Source organism: Mauremys reevesii, linkage group 1 (genome assembly GCF_016161935.1).
Source record: "Mauremys reevesii isolate NIE-2019 linkage group 1, ASM1616193v1, whole genome shotgun sequence".
NCBI lineage: Eukaryota > Metazoa > Chordata > Testudines > Geoemydidae > Mauremys > Mauremys reevesii.
The window spans coordinates 299,020,641-299,047,926 of NC_052623.1; the positions used below are offsets into that span (position 1 = coordinate 299,020,641).

Genomic DNA, 27,286 nt, shown 5'->3' on the forward strand with positions numbered 1-27,286 from the left:
CAATGCCATGAACTAGCAAGGGAGCAGTCACACTGTGTTTTTACCTTTGATAATATTCTTTACTGAGGTGTGTCTTTAGAACAATGCTGTAGTTACAGCACATATAAAACTATGGGTACCGTAAACATGAACTATTTTTCCAGTTTCTTTACTTCTTTATATTTGTATTAGGACCTGAATGTTAGGTAGTTTTAACTCCCACAGACCTTTATTTATTTTTTTAAATGGTAAAATACCTCTTACATAGTAACGGACGAAAGAATGTTCAGCCAATCAGATCACACGATTGGCTGAACATCCAAATACCGTTTTTCAAATTTTATAAAAACAAATTTCCCAGTCTGAGAACATGTCAGACAAGTTAAAGCCCAGAGCAATCTTTCCAGCAGAGATACAGAATCTCTAAAGAAGGGGTTTATAACAGAATTGCCGATAAACCTGACGTATAGCAGTGCAAAATGGGCTCAGACTGAAATCAGAAGTGGATAGTGATCCGCTTAAGGAGCATAGCAGAAGTTCTCCATCCTGCATCTCGAAAACAGAGGCCTTTAGGAAGAGGCAGACAATAAAGAGAAACAGCACACTGCATCTTGTCAGTTGTGGAGCCTCTGTTGGGCATCAACATGAGATAAACACAACGTAAAGAGCAAAAAAGGGAATTTAAGAAGGACACCACCATTAAATACAACTTGAGTTTAAATGAAGACAACAGCAATGTAGTGAAGAAATACTGTATTTATTTAACTCAAACAGTCAGACTGTTGTCCTTCGAGCACTTACTGGTGCTTTAAGAGCTGGCTAGATATATAGTACTGGCTCTTCAAGGTTCTGGCTACTAAATTGCACTGAAAGACAGCTAAAAATATATTAATTCAACAAATATTTCCTGATGTTACTTTTCCATGTAAGCAATTGCTGTACATGCAAATGCAATCATGAATGGGTGGAATGCCCAATGATAAATGGGAAGGATAGGTTACAGCTGAGAAGATGCTTTCATTTTAAAAAAGGCCTTATGTTCTGCTTCACAAATCATATGGCAAAAGGATAAATTCTGTGCAGTACAATACATGGGGCCCTGATTACTCGCAGTGTAAGATTAGTTGTACTGATAACGGCCCCTATGACTGAACTCCTGGAATATTTCCAATGCCAATCACTGCCTATAGGGATTGGATGCTGTAGTTGCTGTGAGTGTGGAGCTCTCCTCCTTTTGTACTGTGTATGTACATCACCTAACAGAACAGGGTTCTGGCCCATGACTAGGCTTGTAGGCACTACAGCAGGGGTCGGCAATCTTTCAGAAGTGGTGTGCCGAGTCTTTATTTATTCACTCTAATTTAAGGTTTCACGTGCCAGTAATACATTTTAACATTTTTAGAAGGTCTCTTTCCATAAGTCTATAATATATAACTAAACTATTGTTGTATGTAAAGTAAATAAGGTTTTTAAAATGATTAAGAAGCTTCATTTAAAATTAAATTAAAATGCAGAGCCCCCCAGACTGGTGGTCAGGACCCGGGCAGCGTGAGTGCCACTGAAAATCAGCTTGCATGCCGCCTTCAGCACACGTGCCATAGGTTGCCTACCCCTGCACTCCAGTAACACGAATAATAAATCAGAAGAACTTCCCTTTTAAAGTCAGTTATTGCAGCCAGAGGGCTGTAGTCCCCTTTCCTTCCTTTTTTTCGGTCTGTTTTCTTAAGGTAGTAAAGAGACTTCAAACTCCCTCCCAGTCTCCAGGATGACTCTTATTGGGCCTCTCATTCAACCCTGCCATTTTGTTCTTAAGGGCTGGCACAATGTCCTATTGGCCACTTTGCAACAAGGATCCTCTGTTACAGAACATACCCCTGTTCTCACACCCTACTGTAATAATATCTGTACAAGGTATGCCCTGTGAAGTATCATTTAAATACTCAACTTGCGGAGCAATAATATGATGGCAAAATGCACATAGCAACATTATATGTAAAGTTATGACCATAAGCTGAAATCATGACTGAAGTATGTTACCCAAATAAATATGGGGGGATGGCTAAACTAGTTCCTCAGAGACAAAGAGCAAACTGATGCCTCAGCCAGGTGCCAACAAGGTTGATGGACCACTACCTGCTAAGTGGCCATTCTTTGGCAAGGAAGTGGACAGGGTCAAAAATCTACATTTTAGCAAAGAAAAACAGTATGGAGTTTTCTTTCTTCATCAGACTGCCTGTCACCTTGCTGCCAATTGGAAATGCATCTCAAAAGGAGGAACAGGACTATAATAAGAAAGGGCAGACGCCCCAAGACATCCTTCTCTCTTCCCATCTGCATCTGGCAATACACATAAAATGATACAGGAAAACAGCTGTTGGACTGGTGGGGGAGAGGCTTACCTGAGAGACTGGTAAGTAATCTGCTGGAGCATGTGGTGAAAAGCTTTGTTTGAATCTAATATAGTTTATTACGGTAGTCACTAGTAAATGTTTTATCTTTATTTTTCTTGTAAGCATTTCTGACTTTGATGCCTCATTACTTATAATCACTTAAAATCTCTCTCTGTAGTTAATAAACTTGTTTTACTGTTTTATCTAATCCAGTGCATTCAGATTGAAGTGTCTGGGTTTAAAATAATAAACTGGCATATTATTCCTTTAGAGGAATAATGGACTTAATGTGTACTGTCCTGGGCAGTAGAGGACATATATTTCTGTGAGACGATCCAGGACTGGGGGGTGGAGGAGGTGGGTGTTGGGGTCACTGTGCAGTATAACCAAGCTTGGTGAGAGTCAAAGTGAGGGTGGCTGCAGCATACACAGACATAGCTGAGAGTGACTTACAAACTGGAGGCTCCTGTGAGCAGTCCAGATTGGAGGCTAGAGCAGCAAGGCAATGTAAAGGGCACCCCAGGTTACAAGGTAGAGGTGACACAGCCCACACCTAGTCTGGATTGTGATCCAGTATGTCACACCCTCTCACATACTCCATACTGAGAACTGGTTAAAAGACAGGGAACAAAGGGTAGGAATAAATGGTAAATTCTCAGAATGGAGAGGGGTGGTGTTCCCCAAAGACCAATCCTATTCAACTTATTCATAAATGATCTGGAGAAAGGGGTAAAAAGTGAGGTGGGAAAGTTTGCAGATGATACTAAACTGCTCAAGATAGTTAGGACCAAATTAGACTGTGAAGAACTTCAAAAAGATCTTACAAAACTAAGTGATTGGGCAACAAAATGGCAAATGATATTTAATGTGGATAAATGTAAAGTAATGCACATTGGAAAAAATAACCCCAACTATACATACAATATGATGGGGGCTAATTTAGCTACAACTAATCAGGAAAAAGATCTTGGAATCATCGTGGATAGTTCTCTGAAGATGTCCACGCAATGTGCAGAGGCAGTCAAAAAAGCAAACAGGATGTTAGGAATCATTAAAAAGGGGATACAGAATAAGACAGAGAATATATTATTGCACTTATATAAATCCATGGTACGCCCACATCTCGAATACTGTGTACAGATGTGGTCTCCTCATCTCAAAAAAGATACACTGGCACTAGAAAAGGTTCAGAAAAGGGCAACTAAAATGATTAGGGGTTTGGAATGGGTCCCATATGAGGAGAGATTAAAGAGGCTAAGACTCTTCATCTTGGAAAAGAGGAGACTAAGGGGGGGGATATGATAGAGGTGTATAAAATCATGAGTGATGTGGAGAAAGTGGATAAGGAAAAGTTATTTACTTATTCCCATAATACAAGAACTAGGGGCCACCAAATGAAATTAATGGGCAGCAGGTTTAAAACAAATAAAAGGAAGTTCTTCTTCACACAGCACACAGTCAACTTGTGGAACTCCTTACCTGAGGAGGTTGTGAAGGCTAGGACTATAACAAGGTTTAAAAGAGAACTGGATAAATTCATGGAGGTTAAGTCCATTAATAGCTATTAGCCGGGATGGGTAAGGAATGGTGTCCCTAGTCTCTGTTTGTCAGAGGGTGGGGATGGATGGCAGAAGAGAAATCACTTGATCATTACCTGTTAGGTTCACTCCCTCTGGGGCACCTGGCATTGGCCACTGTCGGTAGACAGGATACTGGACTAGATGGACCATTGGTCTGACCCAGTAGAGTCAATCTTATGTTTTATGTTCTAAGATGGACTCTGCCATTCCCCATACTTTTTCTTCCTGTTCTTAACTTACCAGATCAATAAGCGACCTGTTACAAGTTAACTCTGCTCCTGCTGCTAACCAGGTTGCAATCAAATTAATCACCTGCTTCAGAAATGGTAAAAGTCAGCATCCAGATATTCTTATTTATGTGCATAAAAATTCAACAATGTAAAATTCCGTTGTCATCAGTGGCACAAGTAACATCTATTTCAAGTAAGTCTTGCATCAACACGTATAGCAAGTCACTCTATAGTATTATACCAGGCACAATCCCATACACTGCAATCACTGTGCACACGGTTAATGACTCAATACAGGTCACATAATACACACCATATTTTTACTCTTACATTGCACCACAGAATACATATGTCACATGATCATGTCATGTAGAAATCATTAGCACAGCTACCTATTAATTTACATAGAATTTGCCAGATATGCCACAAAAAGAATATGAAGGTTGATGTTTGCAATTAGATGAGATTAGTTCAACAAAGCAAAGAGCTTTCCATATTCTTAACTTCTTTATATGCGAGTATATCAAAGTAATAAATAATCCCACCAAGTTTATATGGGTTTTAGATAAATTTTGCTCTCTGATTAACATCATCCTTCAGAATGTACTTAAACAGTATGAAAAAGGAGATGCTCTGTATATTAAATACTATGGTTTTCCTTTAAATCTTTTCTGAAGTGGTAAGTTGTAATCCAGTGCACGTGCTACCAAAAAGCGGTAATAACCTTTATTGCAGCGCATGTCCTCTTACTACCTAACAACTTGGTATGAATATTGCAAAGATAGCTTAACATAAGAAGCTTAACGTCCCCACTTTTTCACTAAAAACAAAAAACTAAATCCAGAAGTTTTTAACTCAACACCTAATCCTGTTGCCATGTAAGTCTATGGCCAAGTTATCATTAACTTACATGGGATTCACACACGGAAATACAGTACACCTACGATTAGATCAATACAAAGCCTTAATAAACAGGAGTAACCACAGTAGCTGTGGACAACAGAGAGTAATTATCAGTACTGTACTGAAACATGCGCTAAATAAAAAAAAAAAGTTACTCAGGAAAATTCAGACAAAAATTTAAAAAGTAAATCATTTTCATATAAATTTTCCACAGAAAAGATTTAACTTTTTTTTTGTGGGGGGGAGAAAAAAATCAAAAACTCTGAGTTTTTGAATGAAAACCAAGAATTTCTATTTGGAATTGCTGCCACAGTGCCTCATGCCCCCATTCTCCTGTATGGGCTGGGCTCTCTGGCCAGACTACATCTCTCATAGAATGTCAGGGTTGGAAGGGACCTCAGGAGGCCATCTAGTCCAACCTGCTGCTCAAAGCAGGTCGAATCTCCAGACAGATTTTTGCCCCATATCCCTAAATGGCCCCCTCAAGAATTGAACTCACAACCCTGGGTTTAGCAGGCCAGTGCTTAAACCACTGAGCTATCCCTTCCCCACCTGGACTATATCTCTCATGATGCATCATCATCTCCCCTCTTGCTGTTCCATCATGGTACATCATGGGAGATGTAGTCCAGGTGGGGAATCTGACCCATAAAACAGAATGAGGGCATGAGTCACCCAAACCACAACTCTCATGAGGTACCACAGTGCTATTTCTGAATACACATTTTTTGATTTACAGACAAATTTTTTTTTTTTTGGACAAAAACACATGAAAATAAACGTCAAAATGTTCTCTAGAAAGCAGAATGTTTTTTTGAGAAGTTTTATTTTGGTGAAAACCTAATTTCCTGTTGGGAAAGAGTTTCAATGGAAAATTTTCAGCCAGTACTACTTAAAACTTAGTAACTAATGAGGCGAATAAACACACAAAAAAAGACAGAAAAACATTATGGAAAAGTAGTTATTACACATGCTCTGTACCTCATATAAAAATATACATCCACTTGGTTTTAGAACATTTACTTTTATTGTTGTACACCTTTCTGAAGAGGAATTACTTCATTTTAAAAAAGGGTAATGGCTTACCAAATGTCATTTTCAACAGTTACGCAGTGTGGAATTTTCAAAGCTGTCTAGGAAAGAGGGGGAAAGAGAACAAGACCAGTCTTTGAAATCCTCAGACTTCCCCCCCGCCCCAACTTTAAGTTAAAAAATGGCCAAATTACTTTTTCAGAAAATGTTGATCAAACTACACCAAGCCTAACAATGTCTGTTAATGAAACTCTATTAAATATGAAACAGATGAAATGCTAACACACTGTAAGTACATCAACCCTATTGTAAGTGCAACCTTGAAGCAAAGGGCAGTGAACTTGATAAACACACACACACACACGGTAACTATAAAATACTCCCACATGGGTGGGGATATTTTACACTTGCCATTTCTTCTGAACTGGACATGGAGGAACTGCTATTGCTTTTACTCCAGCAGACTGCTTATATGCATAGGTTTCAGAGTGGTAGCCATGTTAGTCTGTATCAGCAAAAACAAAGAGTCTTTGTGGCACCTGTTAGTCTCTAAGGTGCCACAAGGGCACCTTGTTGTTTATATGCAGGCACCCAGATTCCTCTCCTGCACACTATGTGAGGTTTGCTACAAAAAGCATGTGACCATTTAACTTATCCAAATACAAGGTTGTACAGGACACTCGCTCTTCAAAACTCTGCTGCATTTTGTCAACTTTACAGAAAAGCAATTCTCAGTTCTTCGCAGGGGGAAAAAATGCACGGGATGTCACTTGTCCCAAAGCAACTAAAACCTACCATGTGGTAGGAAATTTGTGTGTGGATCTATGTGTGTGTGCGCGCCTCTTGACAATGCTGAAATAACTGCAACAGCAACAGAAAAGTGCTTTGCTGAATTTAGGCCTGAGTGAAGTACGTGCTTAACTTGAAGCATGTGCTTATAGTTCCATTCAAGTCAATAGGACTTAAGCAAGGGCTTAAGCTCTTTGCTGAACTGGAGCCTTACAGAGGAAAATTATAGCTACATGGATATTGCTTTGCAAATGCTCTTATTTCAAATTTGCTACACAAATTCTACCATTTTTACCCTCAAATAGAAATTGAGCATATAAAATGAGGGACAAATTCTGGCCTTACGTGCATCCTGTGCAACCCCACTGATGTCATTCCAGAGTTACTTTGCTATGAATTAAAGCAGAATTTAGTCCAGATTCTTGGATGTACGGCAAGGGGATTTGTCCACCGCAATTATATCTTTATGACACTTAAATTGCTTAGATTGGCTCCTAAGGATACTGCTACGAGTCTATGCTGCATTACAGATCTGCTGCCTCACCTCAAATCCTCTTCTAATATGTTTACCCAGAACTGTTAATCCATACCAGCATTAATGGTTTTTGCACATTGTGACAAGATATTTTTCCAAGTAGTATCCATTTCAACTTTCTTTTTCTCATACATGTATATACAGTATTGTGTGCATCGCTGTGTGTCTTCAACTCCAGCCATCAGTGAGTTTTTGCACGGAAGTATGCCATGACACCTTTAATTTGATTTGCTGAGTGTAACAGCACAGGTTAGATGTTCCAGTAACTCAAACCACCTTAGGGACATTACATTCACCTCCTACCAGCAAGCAAAATATTTAAGACACAATTTTGGAACTTCTACCTCGTTTCTGGAGGTATTGACATTAGATAAGCCCCAAAAATACAACCGCATGAATATCAGACCCCAACTGTGATCATGCTCAGCTTATAGTAAGCCACTTGCAATAATTCTACTATGTACAAAAAGAGAACGCCTAAATGTATGTTAAGACATTTTGATTGAAAAGTACTCTGTGGGCTTCTGAGATTGTTACAAAAGCATGGGTGGGTAATGATTTAATGCTAAAGCACATCAACCTTGCTCTAAGGCAAGCAACATGCACGTAAACTCCACACCAGTCTGCCCAATGATAGAAACAAAAAAAGATACAAACATGAACCTCAAAAAGGTTTGCTCCATTAGTGATGTTGGCAGACAGTGTCACTATATATGTAAAAAAGCTCTCTTAAAACTTTCAGCATCTCCTTTCCCAGCATTGGTATGGAGAGAAAGTAAGTGGTTGCAGTGCACTGCCTCCTGTTGGATAAAACAAGAGCAGTATGGACAGCAACTGATTTTTATCTAGGGTTTTATACTAAGTTCATCACGATAGGGTAAAAGGTCTCTCTTGACTTTCAATTTTTTTAGCTGTAAGAAAGAATGTTTATAGCATAATATCCCCTGACTGCCAAAGGAATTATAAAAAGAATAAACCACATTACTGGATATTTTTAGTTTTACTTTAATAAACTTCATGACTGCTTGTCAAACAAGTCTAACCTTTCTGGGTAAAAAGAAAATCTAAAAATAGAATCCTCATTTGTTCTAATAATCAGGGGAGATGTTTTCTCCAGTTAATGTTACTGAGCAGAAACTCCATGGGATTCTGTAGAAAGGGTCACAATGGCCAACTGTGTGAAACTCAGCCTAATGGTGGACATTAAGGTATAAAGCCAGCACCAGATTCATAATGTAGACAGTGCAGAGGAAGAAACCACAACTTGACTCTTGGGAAGGGCAAGAGAGGCCATGGAGACCTGTACCTGTAAGAGGAAAAAGGAGGAAAAGAATGGAGAAGTGGGACAAGGAAGACTAAGCCAAGACGTAGGGAATGATGATTTGCCGGGGGGGGGGGGGGGGAAGGTGGCAGAGAGGGCGGGAAAGGAATATCGGAGACTGACGGAAAGAAATGGAAAACACCCGTGTACACTTCACAAGGACCTATGAAGTGGATTAAAAGCGCAAAGAGAAAACCTTCAAAACGTCAAGCAAGTTGTAACCAAATATGGCTGTCTGCATGAGTATGGAGAATGCCTTAAACAATATCTCGGAGATATGAACTGTCCCAGGCATTTCAATGGAGTGCTACATTAGATTCCAGTGAGGATACTTTAAACGCCGACACTGTTAACTATTTCACCAGCTATCAAAGCCTGTAAGAAAAGCAAGGAAGTATAATGAAGATCTACATCGGCATTGCCCAAAATGGGGGAATGCAAAGGATTAGCTGGGGAAGGAGAAGGCACAGAACAGTGGTTCTCAAACTTTTGTACTGGTGACCCCTTTCACATAGCAAGCCTCTGAGCGTGACCTCCCTGTATAAATATATAAAAAGTGTTTTTAATTTAACACCATTATAAATGCTGGCAGCAAAGCAAGGTTTGGGGTGCAGGCTGACAGCTTGCGAGCCCACCTGTAATAACCTCGTGACCCCCTGAGGGGTCCCACCCCCAGTTTGAGAACCCCTGGCATAGAAGATGTATAAAGGAAGATCTGTAGACCTCTAACAACATGACAGGTTGGCAGACATGATTGTGTTTTCCTGAAGAAGGAGCTCAACTTTCAAAAGTTTGAGAAACATTGCACAGGGAATGGAAGAGCCACACAGACTAGATCATATAAAGCTGTAAGACCTGATATTGCAGAGACTTACACACTGGAATAACTTCACATACTAATAGTCTCAATCTCCGGACCCAACTTTCTACAGTTCTTCCAATTTCATCTAGAAAACATATAACAGTGAAACAAGGAGCTACAGTAGTCCAGGCCCTCCTGGATATTTATGTAGTCTAGTCTCTCCACAGTTCCGCCTCATGTCTCTGTATTACTGATACCACAGAAGATAAAAGAAAGCACAGAAAAAAGTAATATCCCCTTCCATGGGCCACAATGTGGCACAAAGCAAGCTGCATTTTGAGCACCCTACCATAACAATGAAAACATATTTTCTTCCCAGCTTAATTTCCCTTTTGATAAGATGACTGATGTAATTTGAAAAATGTATATAATTAGTTTGACCATTAAATACTTTAATTTACTTAGAAATCTTTTTTAAGCTACTGTGTTGTTTGCATAACAACCCCTTGGAAGCTTAGTAGTGATTTCATTTTACTTTATATCAAAACTTTGTGTTCTTCCAGCATGCAGTTTTACAAGTGATAGACTGATGGAATTTGGAAAAAAGTTATTTATTCTAAAAGAAAAGCATTAAAGCTTTTGTTTTGGGAAGGAAAAAAGCCATACAGGTGAATAATGATACGGACATGGCATCCAAGCTGGGATTTACCACCTCCAAGAGTGACCCTTTAACTGCATCATGTCATATAGGTAGGACCATTAATTGCAATCTGTACTACATGAAACGGAACATGCTTCTTATTTATAGAGTACCAACAGCATGATAGGCACTTGACAGACTGCTATGAAGACAAGATCCCTGCCCTGAAGAGAGTGCGCTCAAACTCAGCAACAGCAATGTGAAACAACAAATAGTGTTTCATCTCACATTATTTTAATTTCAATACTTCTATTTAGATTTTTTTTAAGGTGGGAAAATGAAAAAAAATGAGACATAATAACCTGTTACCTTGGTTTTAAAAAACTCCACTGAAGACATTACATTTTATAAAGCTATAAAGAGAGGCCATTATGAGTTTTTAAATTTCTAACCCAGAAGTGGTTTCATTTAATTTCTCTTGTTATGCAATTTAATTCCTGTTGTTATGGTGGGCAGACCATTAGCTCCAGGACAAAAACTCAATAGTCCACTAATTATACAGATTAACTGATCTTTGCTTCCAATTCCTTTCTCCCTGCCCACTTAGCAACTTAAACATGACCTAAAGATCCAATGTGAGTGCTGATTTCTTTAGACAGATAAAAGAAGCCTGCAAGCCAATACGTCTCTCTCTGCATGCAAAGCTGTAAGCTAAAAGTTTTCACTCGTTCTTTTGGGTGGGTGTGTATGGAGAGGTGTGGAGGTGTAAAACAAAGTTAAGATGGCGTACTTAAATTGGTTATATTTAAATATGAGTACCACTGGTTAGTCTTAGACTGGGGGGGGGGGGGGAACACACTTCAAAATTACAGTATGTGCATTTGAAAAAAGACACAGGAACAGCAACTGCCCTCTAGCTATCAGGGGCTTTACCATGCATTTTTGACTAAGCCTCAAACCCAAACCAAAGTAACATCCTCATATATACACAAAGAGTCTTATTATGACAGCTTCCCTTCCAAGGAAAAGAATCTTTCAGTAGTCACATGACCATCTATGTTCGGTTAAAAAAAAGGAGCACCAATGCAACTGATAAGCATAAGCTTTGTGACTAGAAATATTTAGCTGAGTATTTCTGAGACTGCAGAGTCACAGATATAGCTGAATTCTATTTCAAGCTGCCCAATAGCAAAGTCTCACTGTTTGTACTCTGTGACAACGTGTTGTTGCACTACCAAGCATCATTACCGGATCAGACACTAGAAGTGCTACTAGGTGAAACATTTATTGCTGGTAAGAGCTTTTAATGTTAGACACAAGGGCAAACGCTGTCTAGTCTTACTCACGTGAATAATCTTCAACAGGAAGACTCATATGAGCCAAGTTTTGAAGGGGCATAGCTTGCAGGCACAGGGCCTAGAACTGCTAACAACATAGGAGAGGATGATGAACAGCGGCAAGAAGGAGTAGTAAGAAAGTGAAAAGAAATACAAACTAAAGGCAAGTCTACACTACAAAATTACGTTGACCTAAATTACATCGACGTACAGCCACTGTAGGTTGAAGTGTTCTCCTACAGAATATTATAAAAAAACTGTTTATTATAAAAAACCTGTAGGAGAACACTTCAACCTCCCTGGCCACACAATAGCAGAACTTCAGGTGGCCATCCTGCAGCAAAAAAACTTCAGGACCAGACTTCATAGAGAAACTGCTCAGCTTCAGTTCATCTGCAAATTTGACACCATCAGCTCAGGATTAAACAAAGACTGTGAATGGCTTGCCAACTACAAAACCAGTTTCTCCTCCCTTGGTTTTCACACCACAACTGCTAGAACAGGGCCTCATCCTCCCTGATTGAACTAACCTCGTTATCTCTAGCTTGCTTCTTGCTTGCATATATATACCAGCCCCTGGAAATTTCCACTACTTGCATCCAATGAAGTGGGAATTCACCCATGAAAGCTCATGCTCTAAAACGTCTGTTAGTCTATAAGGTGCCACAGGATTCTTTGCTGCTTTTAAAGTTTACTATAGAATGTTTGACCCCTACTTTGCATCTTTCATGGGACACTGCATCTACTTGACATTTTTTAATTGAATCCTGGTACTGGTAGAGGTGAGTTGCTGCTGCTTCATTTTCAAACCTCCAAACTTTCAGTATTTTGAACTCATAAGACTAGGGTACACCTAGTTAATGAAATATTTATTTGATAACACCCGAGTACTGACCATTTAGCAGAGTTTTAAAAAAAAAAACGTTTCAGTTCTGAGTCTATCTTGTATTACTAAACAAGACACTTTACATTTCTCATATCCTCGCTCCCCATCAAAAGGCTGAAATGGTCCTTACCTCAATTCAACTCATGCTTGCTGGGCTCAAAACAAACGTACAGAGCCACACTACAACTAAAAGGAAAGCGGGAAACGGAAAGCTGAGAGCATGATTACTCACTACCAGGAAAACGTGATTTTTATCTCAACATCTAGGCTCCATAACTTTGTTTTCACACTGAAGAATTTTGAGTTTATCTATCTAAGTTTTTATAAGATTGTCCATTAGCCTGGTATCTGGTTGCCTACCACAAAAAGTAAACCACAAAAGTATCAAAAAAAAAATTAAACTCTCAATTAAAATATTTTTTAAATTAAATTAATTATCAATCTAGTGTCAGTGTGCTCAGTCTCAGTAGCACTCTTGCTTCTAAGCCAGACCAGAGAGCTCAAGTCCCAGTTTTAACAACATATCCAGTGTTATATCTGTTGAGCACTATTAGGGGCTGCCACAGTATTAAAACTGGTGTCTTTTCTCTACACGTATTGTATATTAAAGATTCCAAGACATTTCCCCAAATGGAGTAAGGATCTGGCCAACATTCCCTTTCTCAGTAAGCATTATTTCATATCCAGACTGTGTGAATTATTGCTGAGTACTTAATGATGCCACGTTGCTATCCGAGCATCAGTATCTGAAGTGTCTGTAATGCACTTTGGGACAGCTAAAGCATGGAAGTCAGTAAACAAAATTATTTTATTATTTTTATTTCATTTCAATTCAAACACAATGTGCATGCTGTTTTAAATTACTGATTATGGCTCATCTGTAACAGAATATTTGAAAACCTTTATTTCAGTACTGTATATCCACCTTAATCCAGAGGGGTAGAGGGTTTACTGGGAGGGAAGGGGTTGGGTTTGGAACGGTGCAGAGGAGGTGTCAGTGTTACCTCGGGAGATGAGGATGCCTCATTACCATCTAAGGCAGAATAAGGAGACAGAAGCTCCTGATTTCGGTGCCTGGAATGTGTTACCCACTCTTGTCGGCTACCAGGGAATCCTGGAGCTTGGTTAACGCCTATTCAGGTTTTGTGGCTGTTCCACGGCATCCATGCAACAGTTACTAACACGGCAGGACCGAGCAGCGGAGTCGGACCGGACCCTGGCCCTGACCGGGGCGATCCGGATCAGGCTGTGCATGCACTAAACCAGACTTACACGGAGGAGCTTATTCCACAGATCCTCTAAAGTGCATTTTCTAAATCGGGGCGTGGGGGTGGCCCAGTAAGGACCGAGGGCAAATATTCCCTGTCCCCAAAGGGGAAAGGAACTTCGCTGGGGTGAAAAAACATCGGCAACTTCTGCTGCTGCCTCACAGCCGGGCCCGGCACACGTGGAGGCCTGAAATCAGGCAGCCGGGGGCGGAGGGGGGCGGGGGGGTCAGCGCCCGGCGAGCGGCTACCCGGCGGGGGGAGGCAGCCTGGAGCGGGACGAGCCAGGGCACAGCCCGAGGATCTGGTCCCGCCTCGGGCCAGCCGGCAGCACATGCGGCCCGCGCTGGGGGGAGAGGCCGGGGCTGCCCCGGCCCGGGGACGTTGCACTCACTTGCAGCTCGGGCCTGGCTTTGGCCGGGGGCCTCCCGAAGAAGGAGGTGCGGGCGGTGAAGAACTCCTCGGACTCCTCCTCCTCCAGGCTGCTGTAGCCGCTGCTCATGCTGCTCCTCCAGGGCAGCGTCAGCGGCCGCCGCTGCTGTTGCAGGGGCCCGCAGGCGGAGACCCCCTTCCCCGCCGCCGCATGGGGGCCCGCTGCTCGCTCTCCCTCCCAAGGCCTCCGGGACGCGGGAGCAACAGCTGATGCGGCTGCAGCCGCCGGCTCCCGCCTCCCTGCAGCACAAGTTCACACGGGGCAGCACAGCCCAAAGGGGAGCTCCGGCTACAGCGCCGCCCTCGCCCCTGCCTCCTCCCCCGGCGGCTGGGACTGGCCCGGCGGCCGGCAGCGCCCCCCGCCTCGCAGGAGGGGGCGGGTGGTGCAAACAAACAGCCCAGAAGCCCCCGGCGCCTCTCCCTGCTCACCTTGGGCTGGGCTGGACTTTAGTCCCCGAACAGCAGGTGAGCTGGGCGGAGGCACCGTCTCCTGCAGAGCCGGCGCTGAGCGGTTCGCTTGTATGCAACTAGCTCCACACCCAGCGCTCGCCAAACCTTTGTTATGGACGCCTGGGGTGAGAGTGGGATCGGTAACGGGGAAGGAAGAAGACAGCGCAGTGGGAGGGCCAGTTTGATGGCTCAAACCCCCCCATCTTTAGTGCGTTGATTACTTACCTTGTGCCAATAAGCTTCCAGCCAGGCATTTGAGCAGGAAGAGCAAAGACAGAGAGACCCTGCCCTTCTCTAAGAGCTGCTCTGCTCTCAAACTAGCATCCAGGCAACAAAAACCATTTTAACACCCACCACTTGTTATTTCAGGCGCAGTCTGGGTGTACACATACTCTTCTTCGGAAATACATGTGGTTTATGTTTCTGTCTCTCTAACCAACAGGGTTACAACAAAACTGCAAACCCAAAGCCTGTGACTGCCAGATGCTGGGGGACTGGATGACGGGATGGATCACTCCATAACTGCCCTGTTCTGTTTATTCCCTTTGAAGCATCTGGCATTGGCCACTGTCTAATGACAGGATACTGGGCTAGATGGGCCATTGGTCTGACCCAGTGTGGCCGTTCTTATGTAGCTTGTCAGTTTTACTTCAATTTAGTTTAAAGCAATTTTCCAATTGAAGCAAAATCAAACAGTGTTATTCCCCAAGAAGAATGTCCACCCCCAGACTGGCACTGTGGTAACAAAAGGTGTGAATTAAAACTGATTTAGCTATGTTGGGGCAAGTCTGTGCTTACACCACCTCTCAGATAGGGGGTAGGGTATCTGTCTTCACACATCTTCAAAGTGTCTGGCATGCTCTTGGCACAATATAAATATCAATTAACTTGGAGTTTTGGGATCCTTGCACCAACAAACTGTCCATCCACACACATTGGTTGCTTCCTTCCCCATTACTGACTAGCCCTAGAGTATTCTACTCCAGGATAGACCAGTCCTAAAGCAAGATGCACCTAAACAACAGAGATCAGGGAACCCACAACCAACAAAGCAATTAGGCGTAAGAATTAGTAACTGTCTTGCTGGGTCTACAACTTTTGTTTAGTTGTTTTTAAAAGTTCTCTCCTTGAAGGGATGATTAGGAGATACAGGCCTTTGGAAGGAGTGATATTTAAGGAGAGACCTGAAGAAGGAGCGGATGAAGGGATGGCAATCAAGCTGGGAATTTCAACTACAGCATTGGCAAAGGTGTGGAGGCAGGAGTAGGAGGCCCAAAGGAGAGCAGTTATTTGTATGGCTTAGTTGGGGCAAGAGTGAAAAGAGATCAGTGCAGAGAAGTAGGCTGATGGTTACTAGATTTTTTTAAAATTTTCCATTTCCATCATTCTCCACTGTCTTTGCAAATGGCCTCATCCATTTCACGTAGCTCTCAATTTCCCCACAGAGACATTTAAGTGGGACTGTTCTCCAGAAAACTCTGCAAAAGAAACAAAAGATCCCAGATTTTCCCCCAACTATATCATATATTGATCTTTTTTTAAAAAAAAGGTTTTGAAGGCACACTGAGCTGTCAGTTACACTTGCACCAACACTTTGATCTTCCTCCTCCACCCACCTCAAGTGCACTTTTCCTCCAAGTCTTTTTGCCCCCTTCCAAATGGAATTCATTTGACCTAAATCTTCCTCCAATGCTTTTCATTTGCTTATGGGGCATTGGATTGGGTCCTGCACAGACTACCAGGCACAGATTTTTTCTTACTCCACCCTGACAAGCTTTACCAATTAGTTAACCAAAAAAAGTAATAGTGCATACTGAAAACAAAGATCCACAGTTGGAAGATATACTTACTGATAACTCTGCTGGAAGCAGGTTTGTTTTTGTGCAGAATTAATGAAGTGTTATCTGAACATAATGACATTAGAAGTCAAGGAACATGGCAAAGATTTAAACAACACTTACAAGCACTACGCAGCATAAAGTTAGCTAGTGTTTGTGAAACAGATGTATAGAGCTGTATAAATGCTGCAATAAGTGGAAAAGGAAGGAGGCAAAGGGGGTGAATATCCATCTAAGAAAGCTCAGTTCAAATACAGAATATTTTTCTATGGCAGAAGTGCTAGATCGTCAAGTGATTCCCAAGGTCAGATGGAACAAGTGTCACAGCCCATGTAATCAACCAGAACTCCTGCTGGTTTCTGTTTGCTTAATGAACTGTCTTTACTAACCATATATTTTCTCTTGAACAACAATAGCAAATCATAATATAATTATTGGGTCATATTCTAGAGTGCATTGGCTGTCAATCAGTCACAGAAAGAAAGAAAAACTAAATCTGCTGAGAAATAAGTCTGGCAATCCATTGTTGTGATCATTTGAGTAACTGGCAAGAGGACAATAGATAATGGAGAACACATTTTAAAAAATTAAACAGAATTGAATCCAAATAATACTACAGATACCCACGTAAGAGGACTAGAGAACAACATTCTTAAAAAAAAGCATAGTGTCTATAGAAATCTAATTTTAAAATAGGTTTTTAAACTACTGCCCTTCTAAGGTCAAAATAAGTTAAAAAGTTTGTGAACCAAATAATACATCTGTGACCAGAAATAGTAACAGGCATACAGTGTTCTAGAATAATGTTCTCATGAATAATCATTAATATAAAGCAAGTGCAGGAAAATATGAACTTTGTATAATACGACTGCATGTATTTTACACAAAGAACAAGGTGAATATTTTCCATTATAGGTAGAGCTAACCTGCAGCCTTATACTTGCATTAAGGATTTGAAAGTTCACTTTATTGAAATGCAACACCAGGTTCAGCTTCATAAATGCTGCACAGTTAAAGCTGAGATTTTCCTTATAAAAGGAAAACAAACATGAACATTTTGACTAACCTGGCAAGGACTCTGAATTGTCAAACATAATTTCATGAAGTAAGATATCTAATATAATAAAAGTGGACTGTTCTTTAGAGTCTAGTGACTTCATTATGTAAACATTTTTTGTTTGCTTGCATTAAAGTATTAGTTTATTCATCACTGATAAAAAAAACTCTGTGGAGTTTACATCAGTTCCAGCAATAACTGTGTTCTGTTTGCTCTTGCTTTCTGTGTCAGATGATTTAAGAGTGTGTAATCTCATCAAAAAGGAACTTTATCAGACACTCACTGGCCAGTTGGGGTGGCCTAGTAATAGTGCTCTGCACCACCAGGCAGAAGACCCAGCTCCATAAACAAGTCCCAGTCTTTTCTCTTGCTCACGAGGCTGGAGTATGGGAAAGGTACTGGGCCCTTGGAAGCAAGGAAGTAAAAGATGGGGTGAGGAGTAGGCTTAGAGGGTCCTACATTGTTTAAAATGACTGAGCCTCTAGCTAAACAACAAAACAATCGGAAGGACAGCAGAGTTTTAAGCATATACATGACTTTGACATTGAAGATAATAAGTCTGATCCTGTGCTGCATCCTTAGATTCTAGGCTGCTCAAAAGTCCAAAACAGTCCCTGGCAATCTCCCAAGAGCTATGTTACAGCCCATAATCTCCATATTGCAATGTCCTACAGGCCCACGCCCTCCCCAACTCTCCTGCACAATATCTATGCCAAGGCCCGTGAGAGGGTGTAGCATTGGACCACTTCTGGTGACTCTATACCATGCCTGTGTCAGAGGAATCCTTCCTCAGTTCTTTTTAGTGCTTGCTCCGTTCTCTGCCCAAGTGACATATGGGGGCAGAGTAGGGGACAGAGCCTGTCCAATAGGGACTACTGTGCATAAAGTTACACATGTGGTTAAGTCTTTGAAGGATCAGGTTAATGTCTCCTAAAAGGTGTAAAGCAGGTGACAAGAGAGAGAACCCTAGGGCACTGAAAGGACTCCCAAAAAGCAAACCCTTCACCATAAAACACCTCCCCAAAAATTCTGCTCCTGACATTTAGAAAGCTAAAAATATAGTTTAATGAAGGAAAATCCATAAGCACATGTTCAGCAAGATACCATTGAGCTACGGAAGAGAAGGAATTGATGAGCTGCAAAAATCAGAGGCAATCAAAGTAAATTCATTCCCAAAATTAAAGAGAGCTCTGAGGCATGTCATTGATTGCATTATGAAAGTGACTGAGGAAAGATGAATTTGTTAGTTTCCTGCAATGTTGATTATAAATATAATATCTGTGATTCATACTGGGAACCACTGTATGTTATTACAACATACACATTTCTAAAATATTGGTTTATAAGGATGCTAATAATTTCAATAGGATATAATTCTGAAAGTTAATTTTATTGTAAATAGTATTACAGCTAGTCTGCAATCAGCATTCTGAAATACTGAGAATTGTAAATTAGAGGGTTGCTAATAAAATAGGAAAAGCTTTGAACAGAGAGTTAATCCTTCCTGCCAAATGAAAAAGATTCAGGTTCAGATTTTATCAACCTGATAGTCATTCAACTGGTAACAGAGCACCGATAAACTGTTACAAGACTGCTGGGTATCCTGATTTTTCTTCAAAACTTAAAAAAGCCAAATATTTATATCCTCTAAATTCTGTATCACAAAGCATCTTATTGTCTTTTCTTGTGAGGTATGCTAAGAAATCCCATATAGTATTAATTGGTAATGGAGACTGATTTAATGTTTGGGTCTCTGTCTTGTAACTTTAAATAGTGTTTGCTATATCTTGTGTACCTAGATATCATGGCTGAAATACATAATAATGAATAATAAATAACAATAGTTAGTAAAACTCTCCTTTCACAAAGTTGTTGAATGCTGCTGAGCCCCTCTGATCAGTTGTCATCCAACAGTCTTTGTTCAGTGCTGATACCACTGAAACACCATCTATATTTTCCCTTCTTTTATCAAGATTCACACTTTCAGTAAAACACAGAAATTTCCATAATGATTAAACTATAACAGTGGTAGAGGCTCTATGTGAAAATACAACTTTAAAGAAATGTATTCTATAATAATGTGTACGTAAAACAGAAACAGACCTTCTGTTTTAAGTATAGACACCACAACTGTGGAAGCTTGCATGCTTATGAATACCAGGAAAATGCCAGTCCTAATATACTATAACTGCAATTTGATTCCCAGCATTTGTCTTGAAACCAGTAAATAAATGAGAGGTGGGGCCTTCCAGTCAGGCAATCAAGTCAGCAGTGTGATTTCTAAGGCAAAGAAAAAGAGATCCTCTTGTTACACTTTACATGTGTCATTTTTTCTATTTAATTACAAACTTGCTTAGAGGTGCAATGGAAACTTTCTAGAGATCATCCACACTGCAGCTTGGAACTTAGAGTATTATTTTAATAACCAGTATTGGAAACTGTTGATTAACACAGTGACAAGAGAAGGGGGTATAACTTTTGATTGGACCTAACTTTTAAAAGCCAGTTGTTGAAAGCCATTGTCTAGCCTTTTCCACTCACCCTCAACCACCATTTAAAAAAAAATAGTTTGAGGTCATCCTATCAACAATTCATGAAATTGAATTGCATCCTCAGAAGGAAATGATGCTGTCACTATCCTGACATTGGTCATCAACAACTCTGTATCTCTGTGATGTTGTGCTGAAAGTCATCCTGTGGAGGTCCTCCTGATAATCCTCTACTGAGAATACCTCCTGTACCTAGGTGGAGTAGGGCATTCCTTATGATGCATTGTCTGTTTGTTCATTTACAAAATTCAGTTTACCAGTTGCTAAAACAAATTAATGATAGTTTTCTGTACTTCTACAGCACAGCTATAAGGGTAAAATTTTCAAGACTTTCAATGAGACTGTGGTACCTTTGAAAATTTTACCCTAATTCTAATTTTGCTTTAGCCAGGGCTCACCAACTCATGCCATATTTGGAAGCCAACATTTACAAATGTATTCCATCTCCTGCTCACCATACAAAAGTGTTCTCATCCTACCCAAGAGGATGAGGGTAGAAGTGGAGTGGACGACAGAGGGTCAAAATGGGGTAAATACAGTGAACAAAACACACAAAGGAAGTATTATGCCAAAGAAAAACCAAATCAGATAGGTAACATGTTAAAGAGAAAGTTTTAGGAAGAAAGAGAAAGTACTGACAAAAGATGTATCAAGATACAGAAGGAAACATAGAGATAGGAAAAAGCAAAGAAAGGAAATGGAAATATATTATTAAAATAAATTAAAGAGTGATGCATACAGTGTCTTGAACTCACATTTTAATGGATTTAAGATCAATTTCCTGGCTTTGAGCTGATGGCAGGGGGATACCCAAATCGCAAGTTTTGACCTACTCATACACTACAGATGACATTCATCTTTTTAAAAAGCTGACAGGAATGTCTGAGATTGCTGTAAGAGTTCCCTTGTACCCGTTCACTCCTGAGACTTGTCTACAGTATCCACTGGTGGAGCTCCATTGGTGGGGAATCATGAACTCTAATTTTCTTAGCCTAGAGACTCATCCCTAGACAGCAGAAAAGAGCAGGGAAGAAAGGAGGGAAATGTCTTTACATTAATGAGTTGTCCAGCAGAACTAAAGCCATTACACTGCTCAGGCACTGATGAAAGGAGGCTTCCTGCTTTTGTACAGCTCTGATTCTCCTCTACTTTCCATCACTCAGCCCTAGCAATAGGCACAGCAGCAAGAACAGAGAACAAGAAAAATCCAAGATTCTCACAAATTACATAGGTCAGGAGCCCTCGCCAATATCAAGGGGGTGGAGGGACTAGGATGAGTTACTCTGGACTACCTCCTAGACAGAGCACATGGTGCTAGCAGCTTCCCCCATCATCACACTGGGATAACAGCCTTCTCCTACTGCCACCTATAGTGGTGTAGCTGTGCTGAAGTTTCAGAATTCAAACCTTGATGATTATGCAACAGAATTCACCTTTCCCTGAAAAGGCGCACCTCCCCTCATCCAGAAATTATGTACAAAAACTTACATCAGAAAAGAATAGATTGCAATGACGAGCAGTCAAAAACTAGGAAATGCTAGATTTCCAGTTGCTTGTGCATCTTTAATTCAGAATCAGCCCCATCATGATTCAGTTTTTAATTACATGATCACATACTGTTTTCCACAGGGCCCCTGCCTTATTCAGTCTATAGGTACAGCCAAGGGGTCAATTTAAGGTTGCACTGGCATCTGTAAATCTGGCATTTCCTAATTTTTGACTGTGTGTCTTTGCAACCTAAACAACTGTTTTCACATAAAAGCGACAAAGAATCCTTTGGCACCTTATAGACTAACAGAAGTATTGGAGCATGAGCTTTCGTGGGTGAATACATGCGTCTGATGAAGTGGGTATTCACCCACGAAAGCTTATGCTCCAATACTTCTGTTAGTCTATAAGGTGCCACAGGACCCTTTGTCACTTTTTACAGATCCAGACTAACACGGCTACCCCCCGATACTTGTTTTCACATATGCTTTTTAAAAGGAATAAGTAATAGTTTAATTATTAGCTCTATACTGTTAGATTTACAGAATTCGTAATATATCTGAGTTAGGTGCCTTCTATTGCATTCCCTGCCTATAATTTTAAAATGAAAAAAAAACACCTTAAAATTGTATTCATTTCACATATAATTTCCTTGTGTTTTAAAACAGAAGAGGAAAGCATGGTCTTATTAATGTTAATATTTAAATGATCCATATCTGTATTATGCTTTGAAGGTCAGACCTCATTGATGGGAAAGGGTTGGAGTACAGAGAATGTATAACTTTACTCTGGAGACTCTAATTTTTCCCACCCATGTGCGGAATGAACTTTGTTATGTGCACCAAGATGGAGGTGATGCACCAAGATGGAGGTGATGTGTAACACATCACCTTCATCTTGGTGCACATAACAAAATTCATGTAGTGAGGGTGGGGCCGAGGGGTTCGGCGTGGTGGGGGGGGGCTCAGGGCTGGGGCAGATGGTTGGGATGCAGGGGTGTGAGGGCTCCAGCTGGAGGTGCAGGCTCAGAGGTGGGGCTGGGGATGAGGGGCTCAGGGCTGGGGCAGAAGGTTGGGTGCAGGGGGTGAGGGCTCCGGCTGGGGATGCAGGCTCTGGGATGGGGCCAGGGATGAGGGGTTTGGGGTGCAGAAGGATACTCTGGGGCTACTGCATGGAGAGAGGACTCCCCCTCAGCCCTCTCTGCCCGCAGCAGCACCTGGGCTTGGGGGGAGAGGCGCCTCTCCCTGCCACGGCAGCTCTTGGGCAGGGGCCACAGGATAGGCGCCCATCCCCCAGCCTTGCAGGTCCGGGCCAGGGCTGGCTTCGGGCTGGTGGAGGGGTGCCCCAGTAGCAGCTGGTCCAGGCGCCCCAGCCGCGGCAGGTTCAGGGTTGGGTTAATTTGGGGCCAGGGGAGCAGCGCCCCTCCCCAAACCTGCCCCAGAAGGGAATTTTCAAATTGTTTATAAGAATCTTTATCCAAATGTGATCATGGACAAACTCCAAAAGAAGAACTATTTACATTTGTGCATTTCAGAATTCAAATGTTTTTGAGTTCTGTGTCAAAAGGGGGGGGGTTCTCTTTTAAACATACAGTGAACACAGTTTATATTTCAGCACTGCATATCCAAAATGGTGGACAGATTTTCCTCAAACTTTTTTTTTTAAATTCACTGTTCAGCTAAGATCAAGTGTGGAAAATATTATACCCCAAAGGACAATTTTTTTGGAGGTCTGTGAATGAGTGAGAGCAGGCACTTCTAATTCAAATTGTTTCAAAGCCATATAAACTATAGCATGTGCTTTACACTGAAATGTTATGTTTTCCAGATGAAAGCTAACTGCCATTAAAAGGGGAATTGTTGTATGTGAATTGCACTATAAAATTAAATAGGCACAAAAGTCTGCACTAACTAGCTGTTTACTTCTGTGTTTTACTACACCACATAAGTTATAATCAGAGGAAGGAAACTCATAGGAGGTCTGAAGGTTTTTAATTGTTCTAGAGTGCAGATGGTTTGAATCACAGTGAATTGACATAGCTCAAGGTCAAAATTTTGAGTGCTAATAACTGCTTGAGTAAGTGATTTTAGCTTGTTTACACCTCTTCTGGGAAAGAGCTTTTCCAACCACTTTTATTGGCTTTGTTAGTTACTTTGAAGAAGAGCTCTGTGAAGTTTGAAAGCTTGTCTCTTTCACCAACTTCACAGAGTTGGTCTTATTGGACCAACATAAGTTGGTCCAATAAGAGAGATGACCTCACCCACCTTGTCACTGTGAAAATAGTGCTCGAGTTGACAAACATCGCCATGGCAGAAAATGAAATTTAATGAGCAAAGATGCCAAAGACATTTTCTTTACTACTTGTACCACTGCAGTAGCAAGGTTTGCAGTGGTAAATTTTGCTACTACATTTTCACACTGTTTGTTTTAACATACTTTCTTCTCCAGGTCCTGGCATTCTCATTGCCAGTATAAAACCAGGCTTTCTGCTGACATCTCTGCACCCATTACACTTGGTTCACAGTTTTGAAGTCTTCTTTGCAACCATAGAGCTAAAGACTTAATTAAAAAAAGTAAGTGAGATTCCAGCAAACAAGATAGCAACGTAAGAGAGGTACCAGTACCATGTACCAGCCGAATGTGAGCCCTACCCTGCTGGCTACCATTATGTGTTAATGATAGTAGTATTACCAATCAAAGCATTCAAAAATCATAAGTCAGTCCTCAAAAACAAAACAAATCCCACTCACCCCCACCCCCCATGATTTTGGCTTAAAAGTTTTTTTCTTCTCTTGTTGTTGGACTTAAGTTCCAACTCTCCTGGAATGTTATAGGGGCAAGTTGTATGTCCAGGACTATTAAGCAATCAATAAATGATTATAATGTGCATGTCCATTTGAGGCCTTCAAAGTATTTCATAAAACATTAATTTGGCCTTGCAATACCACTGTGAAGTAGCTAAAGAAAAAAGAATACTGCATGTTCAGCTGTCTGCACAAAGCCATCTTGTTTATGTTTGGACTTAAGAGTCCTTTAACAAATTTGTCACCCCTTGAAAGCTCAGTTTTTACATGAAAACTGAACTTCTTAGCAAAACCCTGCACAATTTTTAATGAAAATATTTAGACCTTGTTGCAGTTTTAGTAGGGCTGTAGGTCTTACATGGAGTCTTACTCCCATCCTCATCACAAAGCATCCCTCTGTGTGTATTCAGTATGGACAAGCCTCTGATGTGGCATTCTCTCTTGCCCAAGTACTTGTTCTTAGGGCAGCCTCTGGCTGCAACATGGTTTAGAAGAGCTGCCTTCACTTGCATGTAGTCCTGATGAACTGCATCCAGGGCCCAGTAGGTGGAGGAAGTTTCCTTACTTACGTATGGCCCCAGCTGTTGAAGTCACTGAATATCCTTTTGAAGGTGACCAGAAAAGTCTCCAGCTCATTCTCAGGCCCTGTTTTCTTCAGTGGTCCTGTCACTAAAGATGGTATTGAGCCAGCATTAGCTAATCCCTTCATAGGCCTGCTTTCTCAAAGATGCCAAGCTGCTAGCTCCTCCTCTTCAGGACCGACAGTATATAAAATCCATGTGGCAGGTACTTTTCCATCCTTCTTGGGAAATTTATTCACTCCATCTTCTTGTTGCGGGTGTGGTGTATTTACAACATCATCTGCCTAAAAACCATCTTTACAGGGTCCTTTTAAGATAGCTTCAGGAGCCAATGGCTGTGTATTCTTTCGTTTAATTCTTCATGTGTAACATTCTAAGAGCCACATCCTCTTGTCAGTGTAAATGCCTGAGCCACCAGGTATCAGTCTCTGCCAAAGTGAAACAGACAGATGGGAGTGGAGCAAATATTGAACTGTCTATAGCAACCTTGGCAGCAGATTCTGCAGGGCACTTATCAAATTTATTTTCAGCACACTTTGCATTTTGGAAGCAGCCATCACTGAATGACCATGGTGAAAATGTGGGAGAGTGGGGAAGGGGAATGCTTTTGAAAAGAATCCATTTCCTAATCAAAACAAGAAAGAAGGAGGGTTTTCCCAAATCTGGCACTGACAGCCTATCTGTGACAGGGAGATAATTCCTGGAAGTAACTAGAGTGAAACTGCCAAAACTAGAAGGGAGTTGGCAAGATTTAGCTTTTTTTTTCCCTTTCCTTATTGTAGCCAAAAAACACAGGTGCCTTAAAAGAAATGAAAGTGCACGGAAGAGTGCAGAATGACCAGGAAATATTACTCTTGCAACTTTTGCTATAACATAGCCTAATGGACCTCTTTGTGAAATGCTGCTGTAGCACATTGTGTAATGCGTAGATGTCAGTTATTCTTAAAGTTACAAAGGTTTTGGGAAGGGTGAGGTGCAGGCTTACATTCCTGACATAAGAGGTCTTGGGTCACCCAAGCAGCCTTCTGGCTGAGGAGGGAGGGAACAGGTTCCTTCCCCTCAGCCCATGAGTGCTCCGGAACTAAAGTATGCTAATCTGCAGCAGGCAAGCACAGTTTAAAGAGGCAATGAAGTTATTAACAGAGGAGCATTAAAAGTCAAATTATAATTAATAAATGCCTACCGTCTCCAGGGGAAATGCTGAACCTACTGACATCAATGGGAGGTTTGCCATAGGCATCAATGGAGTCAGGATTTCAACCTCACTTAGTGACATGTGCAAAGTTAGTGTACCTATATGCTCAGTTTGAAGCATGAGTTTCAGGTGCTTCTAATTCACTTTTGTGTCTTTCAGAGAATTACTTCTGCTGATCCTAACCTCAGTCATAATTAACTATTGCAATATCACCACTCACAAAGGAGTCAAATGGTCAAAGACTGGCCCCAGAATTGATACTCCTTGGAAATTGCCGTATTTGTGATACCTTAGGTTCAAGAATATCCTCCCCCACCCCAATAAATGTTTCTTTAACAGATACAATCAAAGCCTCTTCCAAGATAAATCATTCTACAGCAGTTCTTGAGTGAATCTTAAGCATATCTAGATTTCCAATACAGTAAAAACATACTTATGGCATAGAGATTAAGAAATACATTTCAGAATATAATACTATTAACCATTTTATAGTATTAAACATACTATGAAAATTGTACCAAATGCTTTATAAAGAATAATCTTCACAATACAGCTGTGAGGTAGGTAGATAGTAAGTATTGCTATCCCCAGTTTCTATATAGGAAACAAACAGAGGTAAATGCCACCATTTAAAAAAATGTCTGCTAATTTTGTGTGCCTAACCTGAGACATGTTGAAGCAGGACTGGGGGAGGGGGAAGGGGAATCAGACCGAGTTGTCTCAGGTTGGGCACCCAAAAAATGGAGGCACTCAAAATTAATGGGTGCTTCAGAAAATTGTGGTCTAAGTGACTTCCTGAAGGCCACACAATAAATCAGTGATAGAACTAGTCCTACAAGCCTGGTCTCCCAACTCCTAGTATCATGCTCTAATCCCTACAATAAATTGCTTCTTAATAATCATATTATTTCTTTCTGATTAGTTATATTTGTAGGCAGAGGAATCCTATAAAGAAAGATGATGATCAGGGTGGCAAGTAGAAAGAGGTTGGATAGTGTTGATGAGAATACTTTGTGGAGGAGTGGTGCTGAAAGCCACATTCTTGGAGGTGGAATGGGGTGACACAAGAGTCCTCTCTCCCCAGCCCCAACTCAGAAGTCTTCAATCATTTGACTGCAAGTGATGGGTTTACATTATCCACTACCCATGCTGCCATGTCCACACCTTTTTAGCACCTATCTAAAGTGGCTTGTCTCCACTATG

The 27,286-nt window shown here is 41.1% G+C and overlaps 1 protein-coding gene across 3 annotated transcripts in view; it reads right to left on the minus strand.

Annotated features, from left to right (window-relative positions):
* RASSF3 (Ras association domain family member 3) overlaps positions 1 to 27,286 on the minus strand; it is a 139,392-nt gene that overhangs the window by 50,736 nt on the left and 61,370 nt on the right. The window contains exon 1 of one of the 3 annotated variants that reach the window (XM_039502116.1): positions 14,551 to 14,712. The exons of 1 other annotated variant lie outside the window; for it this stretch is intronic. Coding sequence is in view for 1 of the 2 variants with exons in the window: in XM_039502102.1 (XP_039358036.1) it covers positions 14,084 to 14,191 (108 nt within the window). In the remaining variant the exon portion in view is untranslated. Of the gene's footprint in view, positions 1 to 14,083; positions 14,434 to 14,550; positions 14,713 to 27,286 lie in introns of those variants that run through there. One more of the 3 variants, XM_039502102.1, reaches the window with a different exon arrangement.